Source organism: Temnothorax nylanderi, unplaced genomic scaffold (genome assembly GCF_030848795.1).
Source record: "Temnothorax nylanderi isolate EJ_2023f unplaced genomic scaffold, tnyl_v1.0 TNYL_tig0079_pilon, whole genome shotgun sequence".
Taxonomy (NCBI): Eukaryota; Metazoa; Arthropoda; class Insecta; order Hymenoptera; family Formicidae; genus Temnothorax; species Temnothorax nylanderi.
The window spans coordinates 488,234-508,256 of NW_027249141.1; the positions used below are offsets into that span (position 1 = coordinate 488,234).

The following is a 20,023-nucleotide window of genomic DNA, read 5'->3' on the forward strand; positions in this document are numbered from 1 at the left end:
ATATAAATTAAATTGATGTAATAATTATTATTCTAATGTTCTTCTGTTGAACGGTGCAATTAAATTTTTGAAAAGTAACTTATTTATTTTACATTTTTTTCTTATTATTTACATTTTATTGAAATTTATAATATCACAGCGCACGAAGAACATATGAAAAACGTAATAGTTAATAGAGTAAATGATCACGTACATGATATAAAATTAATAATTCTTCGGCACACATGCAGTAGTATTTTCTCTAATAAAGTACATTATAAAGTCTGTCAAACTTTCCGAGCTCAAAGACTTAGTATCTAAGTAAGACGTAATAACGTATAATCGAAATTGTGATATCATAAAACAGCAGGGCGCCGCTACTGCCCTGCATATATTATATCTGACTTTAGAAACTTCTTTAATAAGATTACAAATCATGTTGCGCTCTAAAAGCATAACGAAATTTTTTATCTGGAAATAAATAATAATATGGTTACGAATATTTCGTAATTGATATAAATCAACAATTTAATTTTTTTCTTTTAATATTAAAAAAAATATATTTTTTTAGAAAATAAATTCTAAGAACTGACCGTTATATATATTTTTTCAGGGTCCTCCAAACGGATCCATCCATTTGACGGTTCCACGGGCTCCGCCGCCGCCCAGGGCGAAGAGTCCGCCGGAGAACCAGCCTCTTCTGCAGAGCGCGACGGTCTCCAGTCGCGTGTCGCAGGCAACGATGAGCGAGATGCGAGTGTGATGCTTGGACCCCCCTCCGAAGCCAGTCGTCCCAGATGTCCTCACGGCGTCGACCTTGCTCTAGGCAAGTTCGTCGCGCAGACCTGTTGAAAGTGGCCTTTAAGTGGCCGTTGAACATTTCGACGGGTCGACGCAGGACGTCCCAGGGAACGTGAGCTCCGGACGAACGGAGGGGGGTGCTGGAGAGAGAGGTTCCTCACAGCTGAGGGATGGTCGAGCCCCGAGATTGCCGGGTCTACCGAATATAAAAGAGAGAGAAAGAGCCCATCGAAATGTGCTCTGTTACGAATTTTGAAGGGTAGAAATTACTTGAGCTGAGAGAAAATACAAATTACAGATATGTCAAATTTATTCTACAATCTCACTGAGTTCTTTAAGTCTGCTTCAATTTTACTTAAATTAAAGATAGGAAGCTTAGAATGTATTTCTACACTCCGTAAGCAAACTGCCCGTATGGCAATTGATTGGCAGCAGATTTGCTCAGATGTCGCAACGGATTCGGTATCATCTGCGCCCGCATTAAACTCGTGTTTCGCCAGCAAAGCCGATTATAATCTGACAGAAAATTGTCAGCAGAAACCAAGCAGAATCTGTTATTTCGTAAACATTTAAATGGAATACGTTATTTTGCTCAGTTTCTGCAATCAATCTGTTATTATATTCTGTTACATTTCTGCTGGCATTCTATCGAAAATAAAATTTGCAGCAGACATTTTCAAAATTTTTTCTAGACAGATTTGGCTATCCGGTGACTTAAAATTTTTTTGAAAATGATTTTGCGTAGCCAAGATAATTGATCTTTACAGTCTTAATAATTATTAATTTAATCTTAATAAACGAAAGAAGCAGTACAAATGAACAGCGCCTTGCTCAAAACTCTTTAATATTCGATAGACGTTGGTAAATATCTACGGAAACACATAAGAGAGAAAGATGGCGAATCGAGCGATCATCCTGGATCAATCGGAATTTCAATCAAATTTTGCGCGAAGGAATCAAAGCGATGCATTCCGCTAATTAGTCGATAATGAAGAATCTCTAGTCGTTTAAAGAAGACCAGAGAAACGTGGTGGACGGCTCAATATGAAATTGACGGCGATGAAGATGTAAAAAAAAATACTCTAGCCACTACAATGTTAGATGTTCCTTGTACATAACGTGAATTTATATGTACCGTAAGGACGCCAAAGTTTGCTACTTTCTAAGAGAGGTGTATTTGCATCGCGCGTATCGTTCTCATTACTTTGTTTCCCGGTTGGTGTGTTGATATCCACGCGTGACGTCATGTTGTTGTAATTTAGGGAAAAACGAACGTAGGACAAATATTTCGAGAGCGTAACGAGTGAGTCTGTTCATCGACGCGAATGGATTTTTGAATTCTCGAAACTTTCGGTCTTCGAATCTTTTAATTTTTAATTCTTCTATTACAGAACATCTTGCGTTCAATTATAAGTATACAAATTTCTTTCAAATCTTATATTTATTTGTAAAATTCTGTTTTTTAACCATACTACGTGAATTGGGACTAACTGTGAAAGAGAATCGTTGATGCATGCGACATCGCTCGTTATCGTTGCTCCAGATTAATGCGACTGCCATGCAGGCGGCTCCGTTGCAAACGTACGTATTGCACATATGAATTACGATACATGATACGCACATAGCATGATCTTCGTACCCTCTAACCCTCTCCGTGTACGCGTATCTACAGGCATATGTGTTTTATATATATGTATTAACGAGACCGCGGACAATTTTAAATCGTTGTCACGGAATGTTTCTAATCTTCTTCATTTCCCCCCTGACATATTGTCTCTTTGTACTAAATACGAGAACTGCAAAGCGTTATTCTTCATACTTTCATATCTTTTATACTTCCTTTGAAGTCTTGAAATTTTTACAGAGCGATAAACCTTGTTGAATAACGTGCTTTACATTCAGACATGTCGTTCACGACGTAAGTCGATTTTCCTTCGGAACCGTTACTCTTCTCTAAAAAAAAAAAAAAAAAACACCATAAAACGATCCGATGTATTTAATCATGTGGTATAGATTCTTCAAAGTTCAACTTCCATCGGATACATGGTATGTGATTATCCTTTTCTTTTTGTATAAATATATACATATATATAGGTGTAAAATAAAGACTAACGTAAAACTATTATGCGTAACACACTGCCACAAGACTACAGAAATCAATATGGAAGGCTCACACACCCACCCAAACTGCAATTCCTTTCATATTTCATGAGATTTACAAGATAAATTTATATATTTATTTAAAAATATTAAACGAAGTATACGTACATCAATGCAAAATGCAATGAAAGCTTCAAAAGTTTAAAATAAAATTTTCCTTTTTACATGAAATAAATTCACTAAAGTTTTTAAGATTAACAATTCGATAATTTTTAAGGTTTTAATCTTTAAATTTTAAGATTAAAATATGAATAAAATTTTAATGTTAACAAAATCTTCTTTGCAAAGGAACCATTATACCGATAATCGATAGAGGAAAGTCAAAGTTTTATACATGCACCTAAACACGATGTCGAAGGTTGCATTTTGCTTGCTTTCTGAGCAAAACGAGACGATCGCGGCCACGAAGTGGCTTAGTTAGCTCCTGAAATCCTTGAATCCTTGGGTCCTCATAATCAAAAAGGATCTTACCGTCCTAGAAGGATCTTATACTTTTGTAATTTGAACTAAACTCGAGTTCGTAGAGCGGAAAGATCCCAAAATTGGCTGCAAAAACAACCTGCTTATAAAAAAAAAACGTGGATGAAGGAAGAATGTAAAAATAACCTGGAGCCGTGATGTCTGACAGAAATAATGGCGAAACGATTCAGATATGCGTTCGTGATTGGAATTAAAAAAAAAAAATAACACACACACAAAGAAAAAATACGCCGTATCGCCGAACGTGAATTTTTAGCAGCACTCGCAAGCGTAAAAAGTAAATATTGTGGGCGTTGTACGATATCATCATCAAGTACGGGACAATCCGAATATATTAAAGATTAAGGAACAAAGCTGGTAATAGTAATTAAACGTGAGCGGGAGACGAAGACGTTGGGGAGAGAAAGAAGACAGGAAAAAGAAAAAAAAATATGTCGGACAGTTAAGCAGATGTTTAAGAAATTTAAATAACATATATTATATATATTATACACATATTACACATTGTAATAAGTTATTATATGACGGATATTATTATATTTATGTGATGAGACCTTTAGCTCTCTCTGGCCTCGCGCTCTCCTAGAACACGAGGCTACCTGTTACATTTAACATTTTGTTGTCAAATTGTAAATACATAACGATATACATGGAAATGCTGCTCGTTTGCTTATTATATTCATGTATCCTCGATTCCCCCCGAGAGAAAAAGTATTTTATTACATATAAAATGTGTCTATATGTTTTTTCTTTCTCTTGTATAATTTTTGTTCGTATACATAAGGAAAACAATAAGAAGATAAATTTAAAAAATAATTAAGAATTCTTAATATAAAAAAAATCTGAAAATCTGAAATTTTTTCAAAATTTCTTATAAAATTGTGAGATTAATATTCAAAACCCAATTTTGACGAATATCGACAAAAACCCTTGAAAGATGCTGGAACAGCTACGAAAAACGCCGACGAACGAAGAGCGTTGAGAAGCGTTGTCTCTTTCGGTAATAACTCCAAAAAAATGTATTACATCACATTTCTGTATCATTTATTGTTATTTCCAAAACATTATCAAAACATGCCTTCTACGATAATAATAGGACATTTCTGTAGAATTTTCAGCTATTCCCTGGTAGAAAAATGTCTCAGAATTTTTTTTTTATATTAATTAGAATTTATTATAAAAACTTGAAGATTTTCCCAGAATTTTTCAAGTTTTCTGTACGATTTCGAAGTCAGACAAAATAATAATAAAATATTTTAGATTTTTCCCAATATCTGTATAAAAATCTGAAGAAATATGAGAAAATTCGCACAATTTATCAGAAACATACAGATTGTGAAATATTCCGGAAATCTTTATCCAATTATTTCTGAAAGTATCTGAGAAATTTTACATATTTTTTCACAAATCTAAAATATGAAAATTTTTGAGAAAATTTTTGAGAAAATAAAAGATATTTTTTCACCAGGAAACTTAGACATATATACAAATTGAATACAATATTTTCAGTTGGTTGCGTTGCCGGATTGTACGGCTTTAAAGCTCACTTATTGCATTATGTATTCTTCTTGTCGCCCTCGCGAGATATTTTGGCGGAGGCTCAATTGGAAGTTAAATTAAACGATATACCAGAGGGAAAAGTATTAATCGTTAAGTGGCGCGGTAAACCCGTTTTTATATACCATCGGTAAGAGAACCAATAATTATAATATAAAAAAAACTTAATAATTAAGGGAAAGCAGGATAAAACGGACACGCACCAACATACACACACAATCTACTATCACAAATGGTCTAGTCGCTGAATCGTTGCTGAATGCCTCTGTCTGCGAAATAAATATAAAACTAATTTCCTTCTTCATGATTTTTAATTATTTAAAAGTTTAATTGCCGCGCTCGAACCTTGTATAATTTCAATCCTTTTTACTAATTTAAATAGAAAATACAGTCATTCTCGTTTAGGGGTTCGTTTTATCCTGTGCTTTACAGAATAGAATATAAACGTGTAATACAAAAATAATATCAATAAATGGATAAATAACAAGGGACTCTCGATAATGAAAGTAAAAAGGGGCTTTGAGCAGAGTACAACGCGGTTGACAATGCGTAAGTTATAACGTTATAGCGATCGAAAGAAATAATGAAGTCTCCGAATAAAATACTTTTAAGAACTTTAAAACAAATTTCAGCGAATTATTTGATACTGATAATAACGTCCGATAACATCCGATCGCTAATTAGATTAATTTTCCAGGCCACAGTCGATCATCGAGCAGGAGAGGGCGGTGAACCTGTCAGAGCTGCGCGATCCGGAAACAGACGATGACAGGGCGAAAAGGTCGGAGTGGCTAATTGTACTGGGTATCTGCACGCATTTAGGATGCGTGCCGATTCCGAACGCCGGTATCATACGGGGCGGTTTCTTTTGTCCGTGTCACGGCTCGCACTTCGACGCGGCCGGCCGCGTGCGGAAAGGCCCGGCGTCGACCAATCTGGAGATACCCGAGTACACATTCGTAAATGACAATAGTATTGTTATCGGATAACGACGCGTTTCTTCCGGATCGAAACCTATTGAAGCATAATGAGATCACCGAAAAGAATATAATGTACATATATTGCAGGACAAATTTCTATACTTCTACTTGCAAATTCCTTGATTGTACAATATATATAATGGAATTTCATACTTCTAATAACGTATTAAGATTAAAATAATGTCTTGGTTTTAACATAATGTCATAACCTATCATGATTAAAAAAAAAATCTTGTAACTTTAAAAGTTTATCTTCTAGAAAACAATTAACTTCCCTCTTCATCCTACAGATGACACAACTTTTTGGTCGATCGATTATCGTATCGCTTTTTTACGCGGCACGTGTCCAGTATGCAAATAACATAAATATTCTTAGATATCGCAATAATCTTCTACTATCTAGAGCGAGATTCTAATATTATCCATAGTTCTTTTATCAATATTAATCTATATATATATATGCTCCAAAACATATATCTTATTAAAAATTAAAACATGTTTTTTAGAAAGTGTTAAAGATGCCATTTGGCATAAAGCTTTAAAGATTCGACGTACATCTTTAATTGTAAGGGCTCATGCACAATGAGAGGAATAAGGAACAAGGAATTAAACATAGAGAGAATTCCGTGTCTTGAAAAAAGAGAGAAGCTGCGTCTTGAAAAAAGATGCGACTACTATGTTTAATTCCTTCCCCAGTAGCACAGTGACGTTAAATGACGTTTTAATGACGTCTACTAGAGACGTCTAGAGACGTCATTTAACGTCACTGTGCTATACTAGGGTTGTTCCTTATTTTTCTCATTGTGCATGAGCCCTAAGATTTGTACATTTCTAACACTGTTTTATCATCAGAAATGTATAAACAAAGATAAAACAGGACTTATCACATGAGTTATTATATATGATATAATATTAAATACCTATATAGTAAGAGAGCTATCTGGTGGGCAGGGCGCGGCGTCAAAGTGGCAAAACTACGGATCGCCAATGGTAACCGGGCATGCGGATTGCCAACAGAAGTCCCAGACAGGAAAGATTTTTCTTGAAAAAAAAAGTAGTCGAAACATTATTTATCGCAGTGTCCATCAGTCATACATCTCCAATTATTTGTTACTAAAATTTTTTTAAAAAATTATTCTAATCGTGAAAGTGAGTACGTTTAGGTTTTTGTGATCTATCACTTGAGAACAAAATTATAGTAACTACAAAAACCTACACATATACCCACTTCCATGATTTGAATAATTTTTAAAGAATTTGATCCGCCATTTTGAATCCTCCATTTTCAATTTTGAAATTTTAACACGTAATGGAGTGACCAAACAAACGTATAGGTACATACCGACTATGATAGTAGCCCGACGGCTAATCTTAGTTCTCCTAAGTTGAAGTAAAACTTTTTTAATTTTGACTGTAATTGATCGTGGAGGAGGAAAGGGAGGCACCCCTCTTTTTCTTGCGCAAATGCACTAAACAGTGAAAAAATCTAAAACCTTTCACCAATACGTTTACCTTGAAGAATCGAGGGGGCTTAGAATTTGAATGATTTTGAGTCCTCTCCCCCTCCCCCCCACGAGGACCTCTTTTTTAGGAGCCTCAAAAGTAAAATATAAAGAACGCCTTTGATAGTACTTACAAGAGGAACTAAGAGAAATTTTGCCGTAAAATGCGTTTTTCTATATTTCTTAACGTAAGTGAAAAATCGAGGTACAAAAGACCCTTTTAGAACTTTGACTCCGCATAACTTTTGATAGGGGGGTTTAGCCATCTGCGGTTTTCACCAAAAATTTTCTTTTTACTAGACCTTTAAAACGAGCCTGATCCCTCTTTCCACTAAAAATTTTTGACTTGCACCCCCGCCCCCGTCCCCCTTATTGGCCAATAATTAAGGCTAGCGCCATGGCTGTTGAACACACAGTCTGTACAGTTAATACAGGGAGCTTTCCAGCAAGCGACACGAGTCGACACAAATATCGTTTTATCTTTGTTACTCATTACCAAAAAAGAAAGATAGAACGATGCTTATGTCGACTTGTGTCGCTTGCTGGAAAGCTTCCACAGTCTACCACAGTTCTAGCACGAGTTGATAGCCGTACATATTTGAAGAAAACACAGTGGAAGTGTCATAACATTCCCCTTATCGCTAATTAAACCTTTCGTGTACTTCTCATGTGCTCTGTTAAAAATTTATTTGTGAATTTGGTGCCGCAAATGTGAACGGTAACGGAAAAGATGATAATTGAAACCTGTATCAAGTATCAAATTTGTATATATTACACACATATTTGTTACCCTACGCTACTGGGTAACTAAATCCCGGAACCAAGGCAAGAAATTCTGAAATGTGGGCTATTTACAGTATTTACCCCCGGTCTCCCCTATCTGTCTTTCTCTAGGTATCTAACATTATAATATTATATTTTAATCTTTATAAACAGTATGCGCTGCGTGCAGATTAGTTATAAAAAATTCAGTGACATGACATAAAAATATAAAAGAAAATATCAAATATAATTTATATTTACATTATATCTCTACTGTCATGTTATGAAGCAGTATGTATATTATTGCATGTATTGTTTTGATCTTTCAACGTTATTCTGCTTATCATTTCGTGTCTTTCAAAACGCAGATAGTTCCATAGATTTTATTGATCATAAGACAATAATAATTCAATTCTTACGTAAGTAGTAGTCGATCTTAAATAATTTATTTGGTCTTTACATTTTTTTATTTACTCTATTAGTACATATAACAAAGGAGATAACGATTCCTACGTTTTGCATTGCTAGATTATTAAAGTATAGGTTTACTATTCACGTTAGTTTTGTTTAAAAGTAATAAATAATTGCATTACATATTTAATTTAATGGAATGTGTAAAATACGTTACATTATATCTTTCATCTAAAAAATGCAAAGTAATATATATTGCATTACATCTTTAATCTAATGCAATATAAGATACATTGTAATATATTTTTACATCACTGCCATATTGCGAAACAAACGCATATTATTGCATATATTGAATGCTTGCTCTTTCAACCTTACATTATTTCCTGCACATCATTTCCTGTTTCCTATAGAACAAATAGTTTTAGAGATAAAATGATTATAATTCAATTCGTACATAAGAGTAATACGTAAGTACTATAATCATGTATATAAATAGTTACTCTCTCTCTCTCTCTCTCCTCTCTCTGTATTTAATTTCCTATTCTGTTCTAATTCCTATTCTAATTCCATTTATATTTAATTATATATTTAAAATCTAACTATATATAAATTTTCAAGAACAGTATGTACTGCAAATAAATATAATTAAATATAATGACACAAAGACTGTTAGAGATGCGAAGTAACTATTATCGAGCCGGTAGCGCGATATATCAACACGTATTCGTGGGCTGTTGACGCCTGTAACCTTGTCACATAGTCAGTCTCGAGTGAGTCGCCACACGAGATACATATATCGTTCGAGCGTCGCAAGTTCTGTAATCTGTTTGTAATAAACCGTTAGTTGCATATGTAAACCCACTGCGTCAGTTATATTCCCATCAAAGACTTTGATAGGAAAATTGCGCAAATATTGTACAATAATTGCATCACTCAATTGAGAGGAATTGCACAATAATTGCACTAACAATCATATCATATTTTACGTACGAGGAAGGATGTTATCTAATGGCGATTCAGCAAACATAGAATATGCTGTACGTAATATAGGTATACAGGAGTAACACGTATTAGAACTCAAATATATTTCTCAATTATTACGTAATTTCTTTTCAAATTTAATTTTACAAATATTCCTCTAAGGTGCTATGATTCGCCATAAGCTATAACGCTACTGTTTTGCTGAAATACTATTTAGAAATAAATTGTGCAATATTTATCAATATTTCATGAAAAGTCTAAATTTCTACAAACACTTATTGTTCCAAATATTGAGACATAATTGCAGAATTCCAAATTTCATTCAGATTTCGTTATGTAATTTTATAAATCATTTCTTATCGGGGGATATAAAACAATAATGTATATATTTTACATATTGCATCATATCCCATCTTTTCTGCTATATTTGGTATAAAACAGATGTAGGGGAACGGGGGGTAGCCCCGGACAGTGGGTATAGCCCTGGACATTATTGAAATTCAAGTATACCGCGTATCTATATATGGCCATTGTTTAAACATTCTAATATCTCGACACTCTGTGTATCTCGACATATGCAGAATGTTTAAACAATGCCATGGCCATACACTGAGAATCGAAAAACAGTAATAGTCTCTGAATTTTCGTTCATTCTCAACTTTTAAGTAATCTCAATACACAGATGCTTACTTAAAAAAAAGTAATGTCTGCTAAAAACCACAGTAATATCTAAAGATTAAGATCGTAAGCGATACTGTCTGAAAGAAATAATAAAAAAGAAATCATTACTGAGAAGTTTCATTATTCAATCATGTGCGATTCAGTAACCATTACTGTTGGCTCTCCATATTCGTTCTATCGCGCGAATTCAGAGCATTTCAGAGATATATGAGATTTATAATAGTTACTGTAGAATAGATTGTTAGCTCAGCGTTAGCATATTAGGCTGTCATTCCGGAATCTTAGGTTCAAATCCCGTCAGTCTGTTTTCAAAAATTGTAAAACAGTGCGTAATTTTAATTAATAAAATAGAATATATGCGAAACCACGAATATAAATTAAACTATAAAAATATTAGAAAAAAATAAGAACTATTTGAAAATAAAAAAGAAAAAAATTCTTTTTTTCCGTTAAAATATTGCACCGGAATCATTACTGGTCTTTATCGTAATGATTACTGTGAAATCCGTACTAGTTACTGGGAAAATGTTTACTGTAGTAGTGCGTAATGGTTACTGTAAGAAAGACTAAAAGTTGAGAGTAAGCAAAAATACAGTAATTATTACTATTTTTCAGCTCTCACCAGTGTAGATACGCGGTATACTTGAATTTCAATAATGTCCGGGGCTACCTCCCGTTCCTCTATATTACCTTATATAACGTTTGCTTTTTCAACTCACACTGCACATCATTTCCTGCTTCTATCATATTGTATAAGTTATAAAAATTTATTTAAATTTTACCTGTATTTTTCTGTCGACATAATAAAAGCGATTCGAAGTGTTTCAATATCTTCGCTTTGCGTTGAGTTGCTAAGTTGTTATTGCTCATATTAGCTTTGTTTTAAAAATAATAAAGATGACAATTGATCCGGCCAAGTCGATTCCTGCATTTTACGCTGGACAAAGTATATTGTTGACAGGCGCGACAGGATTTCTGGGTAAAGTGTTTATCGAAAAAGTATTGCGATCTTGTCCAGATGTTCGTGAAATATTCTTACTGATGCGTCCAAAAAAGGGATTTACTATCAAGGAAAGGCTCAAAGAAATATTAAACTTACCGGTAAGATAGATATAGAAAGAGAAAATTTTTGTAACAACGCACAATTTTTTAAGAGATTTTTAGATTTTTAAGATGTTACATCACTTAATATAGCACTTAAAATGTATAGTAAAAAGAACTTTTTTTCTAAGGGCTATTGTAACGTCATTATTAAAGAATGCTATTTTGGACATTAACATTTTGTGAATAGTATGTATAATAAAAGATTGGAATGCATTTAGAGTAAAATGTTGTGAATGCCATTAAGTACACATTTTGTCCTTATATTATAAATTTATTCAAAATATAGAATTAGAAATTATTGTAGTTATTCTAATAATAACGTTTTATAAATTATAACATTCTTTTATCTTAGTTATATGAAAGACTGCGCGAAGAACGATTTTCTATTTTCGAGAAGTTAATTCCGATTTCTGGCAATGTTAGTGAGAAAGAATTAGGTTTGTCGGATGCGGACAGACAAATGTTGATTGAAAGAGTGACTATAATAATACATGGAGCGGCAAGTGTGAGATTCAATGACAGTTTAAAACATGCTATACTTTCAAACACTAGAGCAACAAGAGACATTTGTATTTTAGCTCAAGATATGAAGAATTTAAAAGTAAGTAATTTTCACTCAAACAGAGTAACAGAGATCGTGCATTTGTATTCATGAATAATTTCACGTAATTCATTGCACTACGTGATACATTTTATGTAATGTTTTACACACAACGTTACTTATCTCAGTCATAAATTTTCTCCCAAATATTTATTATGGCGTATTTTTAAATTTTATAACAATTTAAACAGAATAAATTTGGAAGAATGTGGACATGATTGAAATATCATGATGTATCAGTATCTATAGTATAAATTAAATATATCTTGTTATTATACAAACTTTTATAAACTGCAAGAAATTAAAAAAAAATTCCTCTTTTTTATTAAAGGCATTAGTGTATGTCAGTACAGCGTTCACACACGTGAATAATCCATTCATTGAAGAAAAAATGTACCCACCTATAGCTGATTGGCGGAAAATGATAGAGATTGCGGAGTCATTGGATGAACATACTTTAAACATTTTTACAGCTAAGTAAGTAATAAGCTAAAAACAATAATCGTGATTATATTATTATCGGTTAGATTTAATTCCGGGGTAGGGAAGGGTATTAATTTTCCAAGATAGCTGTGTTTCAAGTCCGACAAATTTGCGGCGCGCAGTTTATTAAATTGGAATATATGTATATGTACAGTATGTACATTACAATTCGTTAATTCTTTACGGAAGTATAGAATATATGAACACCAACACCTTGTTACGGCTCCACGCTCCATCTTTCTTTGATTGATTTAGAATCTTATGAGCCTTTACTATTATATTTATATTATTATAGTTATCTATTTGTGTTTTAAGAACTATTCTTTTATTCATCGTACTTCTAATAAAATAATATCCAAATTTTTAATTTTGTGTACATTTGAAATTATGCATAGATGTTTGGATTACGCTCCGAACACGTATATTTTTTCGAAGAACCTAGCGGAAAGTGTAATACAGGATTATTCTTTCTCCTTTCCTTGCGCGATTGTAAGACCTTCCATGGGTACGTAGCCTTATTTTTCCTAACAAAAAAAATAAGTATTAGAACTAAATTTTTGTTTTAACGCCTTATTATTGTGTATGCTAAATATTTGTATTCGTTATTTTGTGTTACAGTATAAAATATTTAATAAAATATTTAATAGAATACAGGGTGTCCGGCAATTTTTGACATAGCCGTAGTGTGAAAGTGGATTGGATTTCTTAAATTAAAAGGAAATGTCATGTACCATTTTGCAAAATTTGCTATGGTTATTCAATAATTAGTTAAACTGTCTGAAACAATGTTCGCGTGGAAAGCAGTAGGTAAGCCAAACTCGGTATTGCCATGTATATAAAATGACTTACTTGTTAGATCTCTTAGCCACGGCATTGTACGTCACGCGTCGCTCGCCGTTCGATGCGTGAAATTACTTCTCGCTATCAGATGATGCTCATCGTTGTTAAGAGATCTAACAAGTAAGCCATTTTACATGTTTATACCGAATCCAGTCTACCGCTTTCCACGCGCACATTGGCTCAGACAGTTTAATTAATTATTCAGTAACTATAGGGGAGACCGGGGCTCGTTGGCACAAGAGGCAAGTTGGCAATGCGTTCCGTTTATGTATTTATAGCGAAAAAAACAATGGAAAAGTTATCACAAAATATCTCTTATATGACATAGGTACTTTTCCCAAAGTTTTATTTTAATCAAACAAGTATTACAATAAAAAAAGAGAAAACTCTGATTCAAGAGGTGGCAAGTAAATTTTCGAGCGTTTCAAAATATCGTATTAATGTTCTTCAGCTTGAGAAGTAAATCAAAGTCACGTATCATTAGTTAAAAGAAAAGTTTCTGTCACTATACGACATTTTATTTTGAATTTTGCAAAATGGTACATGACTTTTCTTTTCAATTTGAGCCAATCCACCTTCACCCTTCGACTTTGTCACAAATTGCTGGATACTTTGTATTCTATTAAATATTGTATTTATAGAAATATTACATCAGATAGAATTAGATTAGATAGATTAGATAGATTAGATAGAATTGAAAAATATGTTTATAGGATTTTACAGCCTTTTCCTCCTTCTTTATTTCGGTTGATAATTTATGTGCAAGTATTAATTTAATAATATTACGAGATTTAAGTATTAATATAACAATAATAGACAAATGTATATCATATTTTAGTGTGTCCATCGCTGGAAGAACCATTTCCAGGGTGGGTAGATAATATTTATGGTCCAATAGGACTTGCTATTGGTGTCGGAAAAGGAATAATACGAGTAATCTATGGTAATGAAGATGCTATTGAAGATACAGTACCAGTGGACATTGTCATCAAAGCTATATTAGTCGTATCTTGGAAGATTGGAGTTACCACGTATGACCATTAATTAATATGTATAATATATGCATGCGTTTGTAACTATATTAATTTGTGAACGCAACAGTTTTTTTTTCTTTATTTGAAACTATCTATGTTTACAACATGATCGTATGGATGTTATCTCTTTAATCTATTTTGTTTAAACAGGAATATGTTTGTCACGCGGGTTCGAGCCTTTAGGTGCAGATGGGTTCAGCATATGCAATATTCACCCTACATAATTTTTTAATAGTATATTGTGCAACAAGTGCTGGAAGATGAAAATTCACGGGTGCGGAGTTGACGCACGAGCCGAAGGCGAGTGCGGTCACCGCACACGGGAATTTTCAACTTCACGCACGTGTTGCACACCCTATTTTATGTTGCAAGTGCGAGGAAAGTGGTAAATCCCGCACGCGTCGCGTGCGGAATGTGTCACTTTCCATGCACGTGTGACATAAAGATATATATAATCTTTTCTCAATATTCGTAATAATTTTCACTTCTGTTTAGATTCTTGTTATCCGTATGTTTATTATATGTTTTCTTTGCTTTTCCTCAAAATGATTGCACCTCAAATACCTAATATTGTTTTAATATCAAATAAAGGACGATGGGTAAAATTGGAATAAAATCGTTACTAATCAAATCACTATTAAAAATAACTTATTTTGACCCCTTCGACGTCAATTTTGACCACTTTTCCATGGGTTTAGATGGATAAAAGTGCTATTGTATTTAAGGACCCAAAAAACATAAGATTACATGTATAACTTTACGTTACATTTTTTAGTCAGAAATCGGTCTATTTTACTCATCGTCCTTTATCTATGACTTTTTTGGTATAAAATAAGATTAAGAATTTTTTTAAATAATTTAATAGGAATTTTATTAAATATTTGTATTTTTTAAATACAAAATTCAATAATTTGCCGAAACATGTTAAATTGAAATGCGTTAATAATATTTTAAATATCGCACAAATCAAAATTTCGTCTCGTTTCTGAAACTTTCCAGATAGCACGCATGTCCAAAATCGGGACATAAGCCATCTAAAAGACATCTTTTAGACGTCTTACGAAATGATGGCTAAAAGACGTCTTATGTCCGATTTTGGACATGGTGCTGTCTGGGTTGATTTAGATCTTACGTAACTTTGTGTAAATTATTATTTACCTGTTATTGTTTACATTTTATTTATTAATTAACTTTATTCTTATTCACTTTTAGCTTTTCAGCAGGTTCCATTTTTGTCTCAAACTGTACAAGCCAGAAACCCATGACATACAAGAGTATTACGTTAATTGGTTATGAGGTTGCAGATGAAGTGCCTTTGGAAGGAATTGTCTGGATTCCTAGCGTAACATATATCGATAATTTTACTCTGTTCTACTTATTGACGATGTTATTGCATATCTTGCCAGCTACGTTAATAGATATGATTTTAAATTTCTCTGGACGTCGACCTATGTAAGTCTTAAATTAAAAATTCAACTAGTTCAGCAAAAGCAAATTATTCATACATTTGATCAAATTGATAAGATTTAGATACTCCGCAAATTGAAATAGTATACTTTCTTTAAAGAAACTTTTTTTTTATTATAAATTATTCTTGAATACTTTATCTATATTCTTTCTATGTCTCTACCTTTCTCTTTATTTGTTTATCCATCTCTTTTCTCTACATATAAATAAACAACATTTTTGTCTAGAAAAAATTTTTATATACAATTATATATATTTATTATATCTATTTTATTTTTATTTTTTTCCACTTAAAAAAAGCCATGTTAAATCAAATCGAATGTATTGTTGACCCTTTTCTGCGATGTTGATTGGTTCTTAAAAAGTGTATTTGGAATTTTTTGCTTGTTTTATTGAGAATTCTCAATTTATAGATTTAGTGGTATAGTTGAAGATTTATTGTTATAACTGAACCGTTTTGGATTAATAAACAATGTGTAAATTAGTCTAGTACGGCTGCAGAGAAATCTGTATGTGGCTAATCGTGCTGTGGGATATTTCGCATGTAATGATTGGAAATTCAGCAATACAAATAGCTTGGCTTTAACATCCTCAATACCACCTGACAACAGAGATATGTTTTCTTTCGATTATTCCGATTTCAATATTAAGGAGTATTTGACGTAAGTATTTTATGTTTCTGATTCTAAATATCTAAATATATTTAAAATAAATGTAATTTACAATAAATGTTTTACGATTCTATATAAAGAAATTGTACAATCGGTGCCAAAAAATTTCTTCTTCACGAAGACATGAATCGATTGGATGCAGCCAGAGCGCATAACAAAAGGTATAAGTAAAAGTATATTATAAACCAATATTTTTTATTTAAATATAAGTATTTTTATTTGTGTGACATAAACTAGTTATTAGGTAAGATGTAATAAAATAGTTGTAGTAAAATGTTAAAGCTATAAAATGAATATAATACGAAACCTAATCATGCGCCTGCACATATGCTTGTTTATTAATTGTCAAGGAAAAAGAATAGTTTTCGTAAAATTTTATAAGTATGCTTCTGCGATCTGAAGTGCTTTTTTTATCTGAATTTCTTTATTTAAAAATGGCATGCAAGAATTCTCAACGTGTCATTTCTTGCCTCTGATGTCACGATTTAACATGGTCGCGACGAGTACTCAGGAATCTTAAAAGAAGAAAGATATCGCGGATATATACATAAGTTTCAGTATATATTAATTAAGAAAATAGATTTTTCATAATTTACTGTTTAAGAGGCATGATCGAAATAATTAAGATATGTATAAACATATTAATATATTTATTCTGTTATTTTAGAGTGTATCTGTTTTTCATAATGGTGAGAGCTATCATCTCTATTGGAGTGCTGTGGATAATATATAAGTGGATCTGCTCTTGTATATTATAAAATTGCTTAATCCAACTCGCGCGTATGCTTTTCGAAAATTTAAACAGAGAACGTTATGCAAATGTAGTCTTTATTTTTGCTTTATATGATTTTAAAACCTTCCTTAGGTATATAATTCTTCTTCTAAATGGTAAAAACACCCAAAAAAAAATAATCTCAGTTTTAGCGGAATCCTCTAAATTTTATCGGATTTTACTCTTATATATGGCCTCAAGAGGAATCCTCTAAAATCAAGAGGAAAATATTCTAAGCACAATATTTTTACAATTAGAGGAATTCGTCTTGCATTTACAATCTTGCTCTTCTTAATATCATTTTCCTCTTGTATACAGATTATATTCCGTTTCAAGTAAACATATTTCTCTTAATACAAGAGGAAAACCGTTAGAATAATATGTAATAGATTTTTGATGAATAGTCCACTTTATTGACAGAGGAATACTCTTTCTGTAAAAGTTTTTGCTTAGAATATAGGATTACAGGAAATTTCACTTTGTAAATAGAATACTTTTTTTTGGGTGAACGAATTTCATTTTTAATGTGTTATTTTTGGGGATACAGTTAAAAACAAATAAAATATTTTTGCAAGAGACTTTTCTTTTTAAATGTTTCCTATTTCAATAGCTCATCTTTATGCTTTATAGATATACATATATCCGTATATCTGTATATGTATTATGTATACGCAAAAGGATAGATCAATATAGTGAAAATATTATAATGAAAAATTCAACTGGTAATAATATTTAGTTATTACTGTTATTAGAAAATATGAGTTGTTAAACCTCAATTGTCCCTGGTAACACAATCTGATAGTTCAGATACATCCCGAAGAAGTGCGCAAGAAAACAGTCCAAAATTGCGACAGAAGTACATAATATCTGTGATTGAACGAGTACTTACTGTACTATTGCAGCAGTCTGCTGTAAGAAGCTACTGTGAAATTTTATATATAAAACTGTCGCAATTCTTGCGCACTTCTGTCGCAATTTTGGACTGTTTTCTTGCGCACTTCTTCGGGGCGTATCTGAACTATCAGATTGTGTTACCAGGGTAGTAAATCATTTTAATAACATTAAAATATTCTATTTCTAATAATAATGTAATAATATTATATTAATTAATATACCCCGATAATCAAGCGTGCTAGCACGACAGCGCACGCTGTGCTCAGCATGTCATGCAAAAACTATGCTGTCTCTGTGTCACTTTTATATTGATAAGCAGACAGTGCTAGCACGGTGCTAGCACGATAAGTATTGTTTGTTATCAATATATAGTAAGAGCGCTATCTGGTAGGCAGAACGCGGCGCCAAAGTGGCAAAACTACGGATCGCCAATGGTAACCGGGCATGCGGAATGCCAACAGAAGTCCCAGTCAGGAAAGATTTACCTTGAAAAAAAGTGGTCGAAACATTATTTATCGCAGTGTCCATCAGTCATACATCTCTAATTATTTGTTACTAAAATTTTTTAAAACAATTATTCTAATTATGAAAGTGAGTACGTTTAGGTTTTTGTGATCTATCACTTGAGAACAAAATTAGTGACTACAAAAACCTACACATATACCCACTTCCATGATTTGAATTATTTTTAAAGAATTTGATCCGCCATTTTGAATCCTCCATTTTCAATTTTAAAATGTTAACACGTAATGGAGTGACCAAGCAAACGTATAGGTACATACCGACTATGATAGTAGCCCGACGGCTAATTAAGTTCTCCTAATAAGTTAAAGTAAAAACTTATTTAATTCCCGGTACCAAGGCAAGAAATTCTGAAATGTGGGCTATTTACAGTATTTACCTCCGGTCTCCCCTATCTGTCTTTCTCTAGGTATCTAACACTATAATATTATATTTTAATCTTTATAAACAGTATGCGCTGCGCGCAGATTAGTTATAAAAAATGCAGTGACACAAAAATATAAAAGGAAATATCAAATATAATTTATATTTTCATTATATCTCTACTGTCCTGTTATGAAGCAGTATGTATATTATTGCATGTATTGTATGTTTGATCTTTCAACGTTATTCGCATATCATTTCGTGTCTTTCAAAGCGCAGATAGTTCCATAGATTATATATTGACCATATATGGTCAATTGTATTATAATACAATTATAATTCAATTCTTACGTAAGTAGTAGTCGATCTTAAATAATTTATTTGGTCTCTACATTTTTCAATTTACTCTATTAGTACATATAACAAAGGAGATAACGATTCCTAAGTTTTGCATTGCTAGATTATTAAAGTGTAGTTTTACTATTCATGTTAGTTTTGTTTAAAAGTAATAAATAATTGCATTACATATTTAATTTAATGGCATGTGTAAAATACATTACATTATATCTTTCATCTAAAAAATGCAAAGTAATATATATTGCATTACATCTTTAATCTAATGCAATATAAGATACATTGTAATATATTTTTACATCACTGCCATATTGCGAAACAAACGCATATTATTGCATATATTGAATGCTTGCTCTTTCAACCTTACATTATTTCCTGCACATCATTTCCTGTTTTCTATAGAATAAATAATTTTAGAGATAAAATGATTATAATTCAATTCGTACGGAAGTAGTAATACGTAAGTACTAATCGTGTATATAAATAGTTACTCTCTCTCTCTCTCTCTCCTCTCTCTGTATTTAATTTCCTATTCTATTCTAATTTCTATTCTAATTCTATTTATATTTAATTATATATATTTAAAATCTAACTATATATAAATTTTCAAGAACAGTATAT

At 32.2% G+C, this 20,023-nt stretch overlaps 3 protein-coding genes across 5 annotated transcripts in view; all 3 read left to right on the top strand.

Moving 5' to 3' along the window:
* Positions 1 to 4,076, top strand: part of Nlg-4 (neuroligin 4) — a 221,646-nt gene extending 217,570 nt beyond the window's left edge. For both annotated transcript variants that reach the window (XM_071709540.1, XM_071709541.1), the window contains exon 14: positions 593 to 4,076. In XM_071709540.1, coding sequence (XP_071565641.1) covers positions 593 to 742 — 150 coding nt within the window. In that variant the 3' untranslated portion in view covers positions 743 to 4,076. The remainder of the gene's footprint in view (positions 1 to 592) is intronic.
* A 238-nt stretch (positions 4,077 to 4,314) lies between these two features.
* Positions 4,315 to 6,197, top strand: LOC139774338 (cytochrome b-c1 complex subunit Rieske, mitochondrial-like; the record flags this gene model as incomplete). The annotated part of the gene is made up of 3 exons (XM_071709542.1): positions 4,315 to 4,420; positions 4,930 to 5,107; positions 5,675 to 6,197. Coding segments are annotated over 3 exons (576 nt in total), but the record flags the coding sequence as incomplete, so codon positions are not given.
* A 1,837-nt stretch (positions 6,198 to 8,034) lies between these two features.
* LOC139774340 (fatty acyl-CoA reductase 1-like) lies at positions 8,035 to 17,847 on the top strand. 2 transcript variants are annotated; one of them, XM_071709545.1, is made up of 10 exons: positions 8,035 to 8,353; positions 11,195 to 11,398; positions 11,754 to 12,002; positions 12,334 to 12,479; positions 12,881 to 12,990; positions 14,164 to 14,356; positions 15,572 to 15,811; positions 16,312 to 16,488; positions 16,578 to 16,658; positions 17,165 to 17,847. In XM_071709545.1, the coding sequence occupies exons 2-10, from the start codon at positions 11,195 to 11,197 to the stop codon at positions 17,253 to 17,255; spliced, it is 1,491 nt and encodes a 496-aa protein (XP_071565646.1). In that variant the 5' UTR covers positions 8,035 to 8,353; the 3' UTR covers positions 17,256 to 17,847. The 2 variants fall into 2 exon arrangements, with proteins under 2 accessions (XP_071565646.1, XP_071565645.1); XM_071709544.1 differs by lacking the exon at positions 8,035 to 8,353 and adding an exon at positions 9,392 to 9,672.
* Positions 17,848 to 20,023: the final 2,176 nt, after the last annotated feature.

What these genes read in the sequence shown, in the direction of transcription:
- LOC139774340 (XM_071709544.1), top strand. Translation starts at nt 9,634, where the DNA reads ATGTTATCTAATGGCGATTCAGCAAACATAGAATATGCT. An exon ending in TGGAAGATTGGAGTTACCAC is followed by an intron (nt 14,357 to 15,571) that starts GTATGACCATTA and finishes ATTCACTTTTAG; the next exon opens with CTTTTCAGCAGGTTCCATTT. An exon ending in GCCAGAGCGCATAACAAAAG is followed by an intron (nt 16,659 to 17,164) that starts GTATAAGTAAAA and finishes CTGTTATTTTAG; the next exon opens with AGTGTATCTGTTTTTCATAA.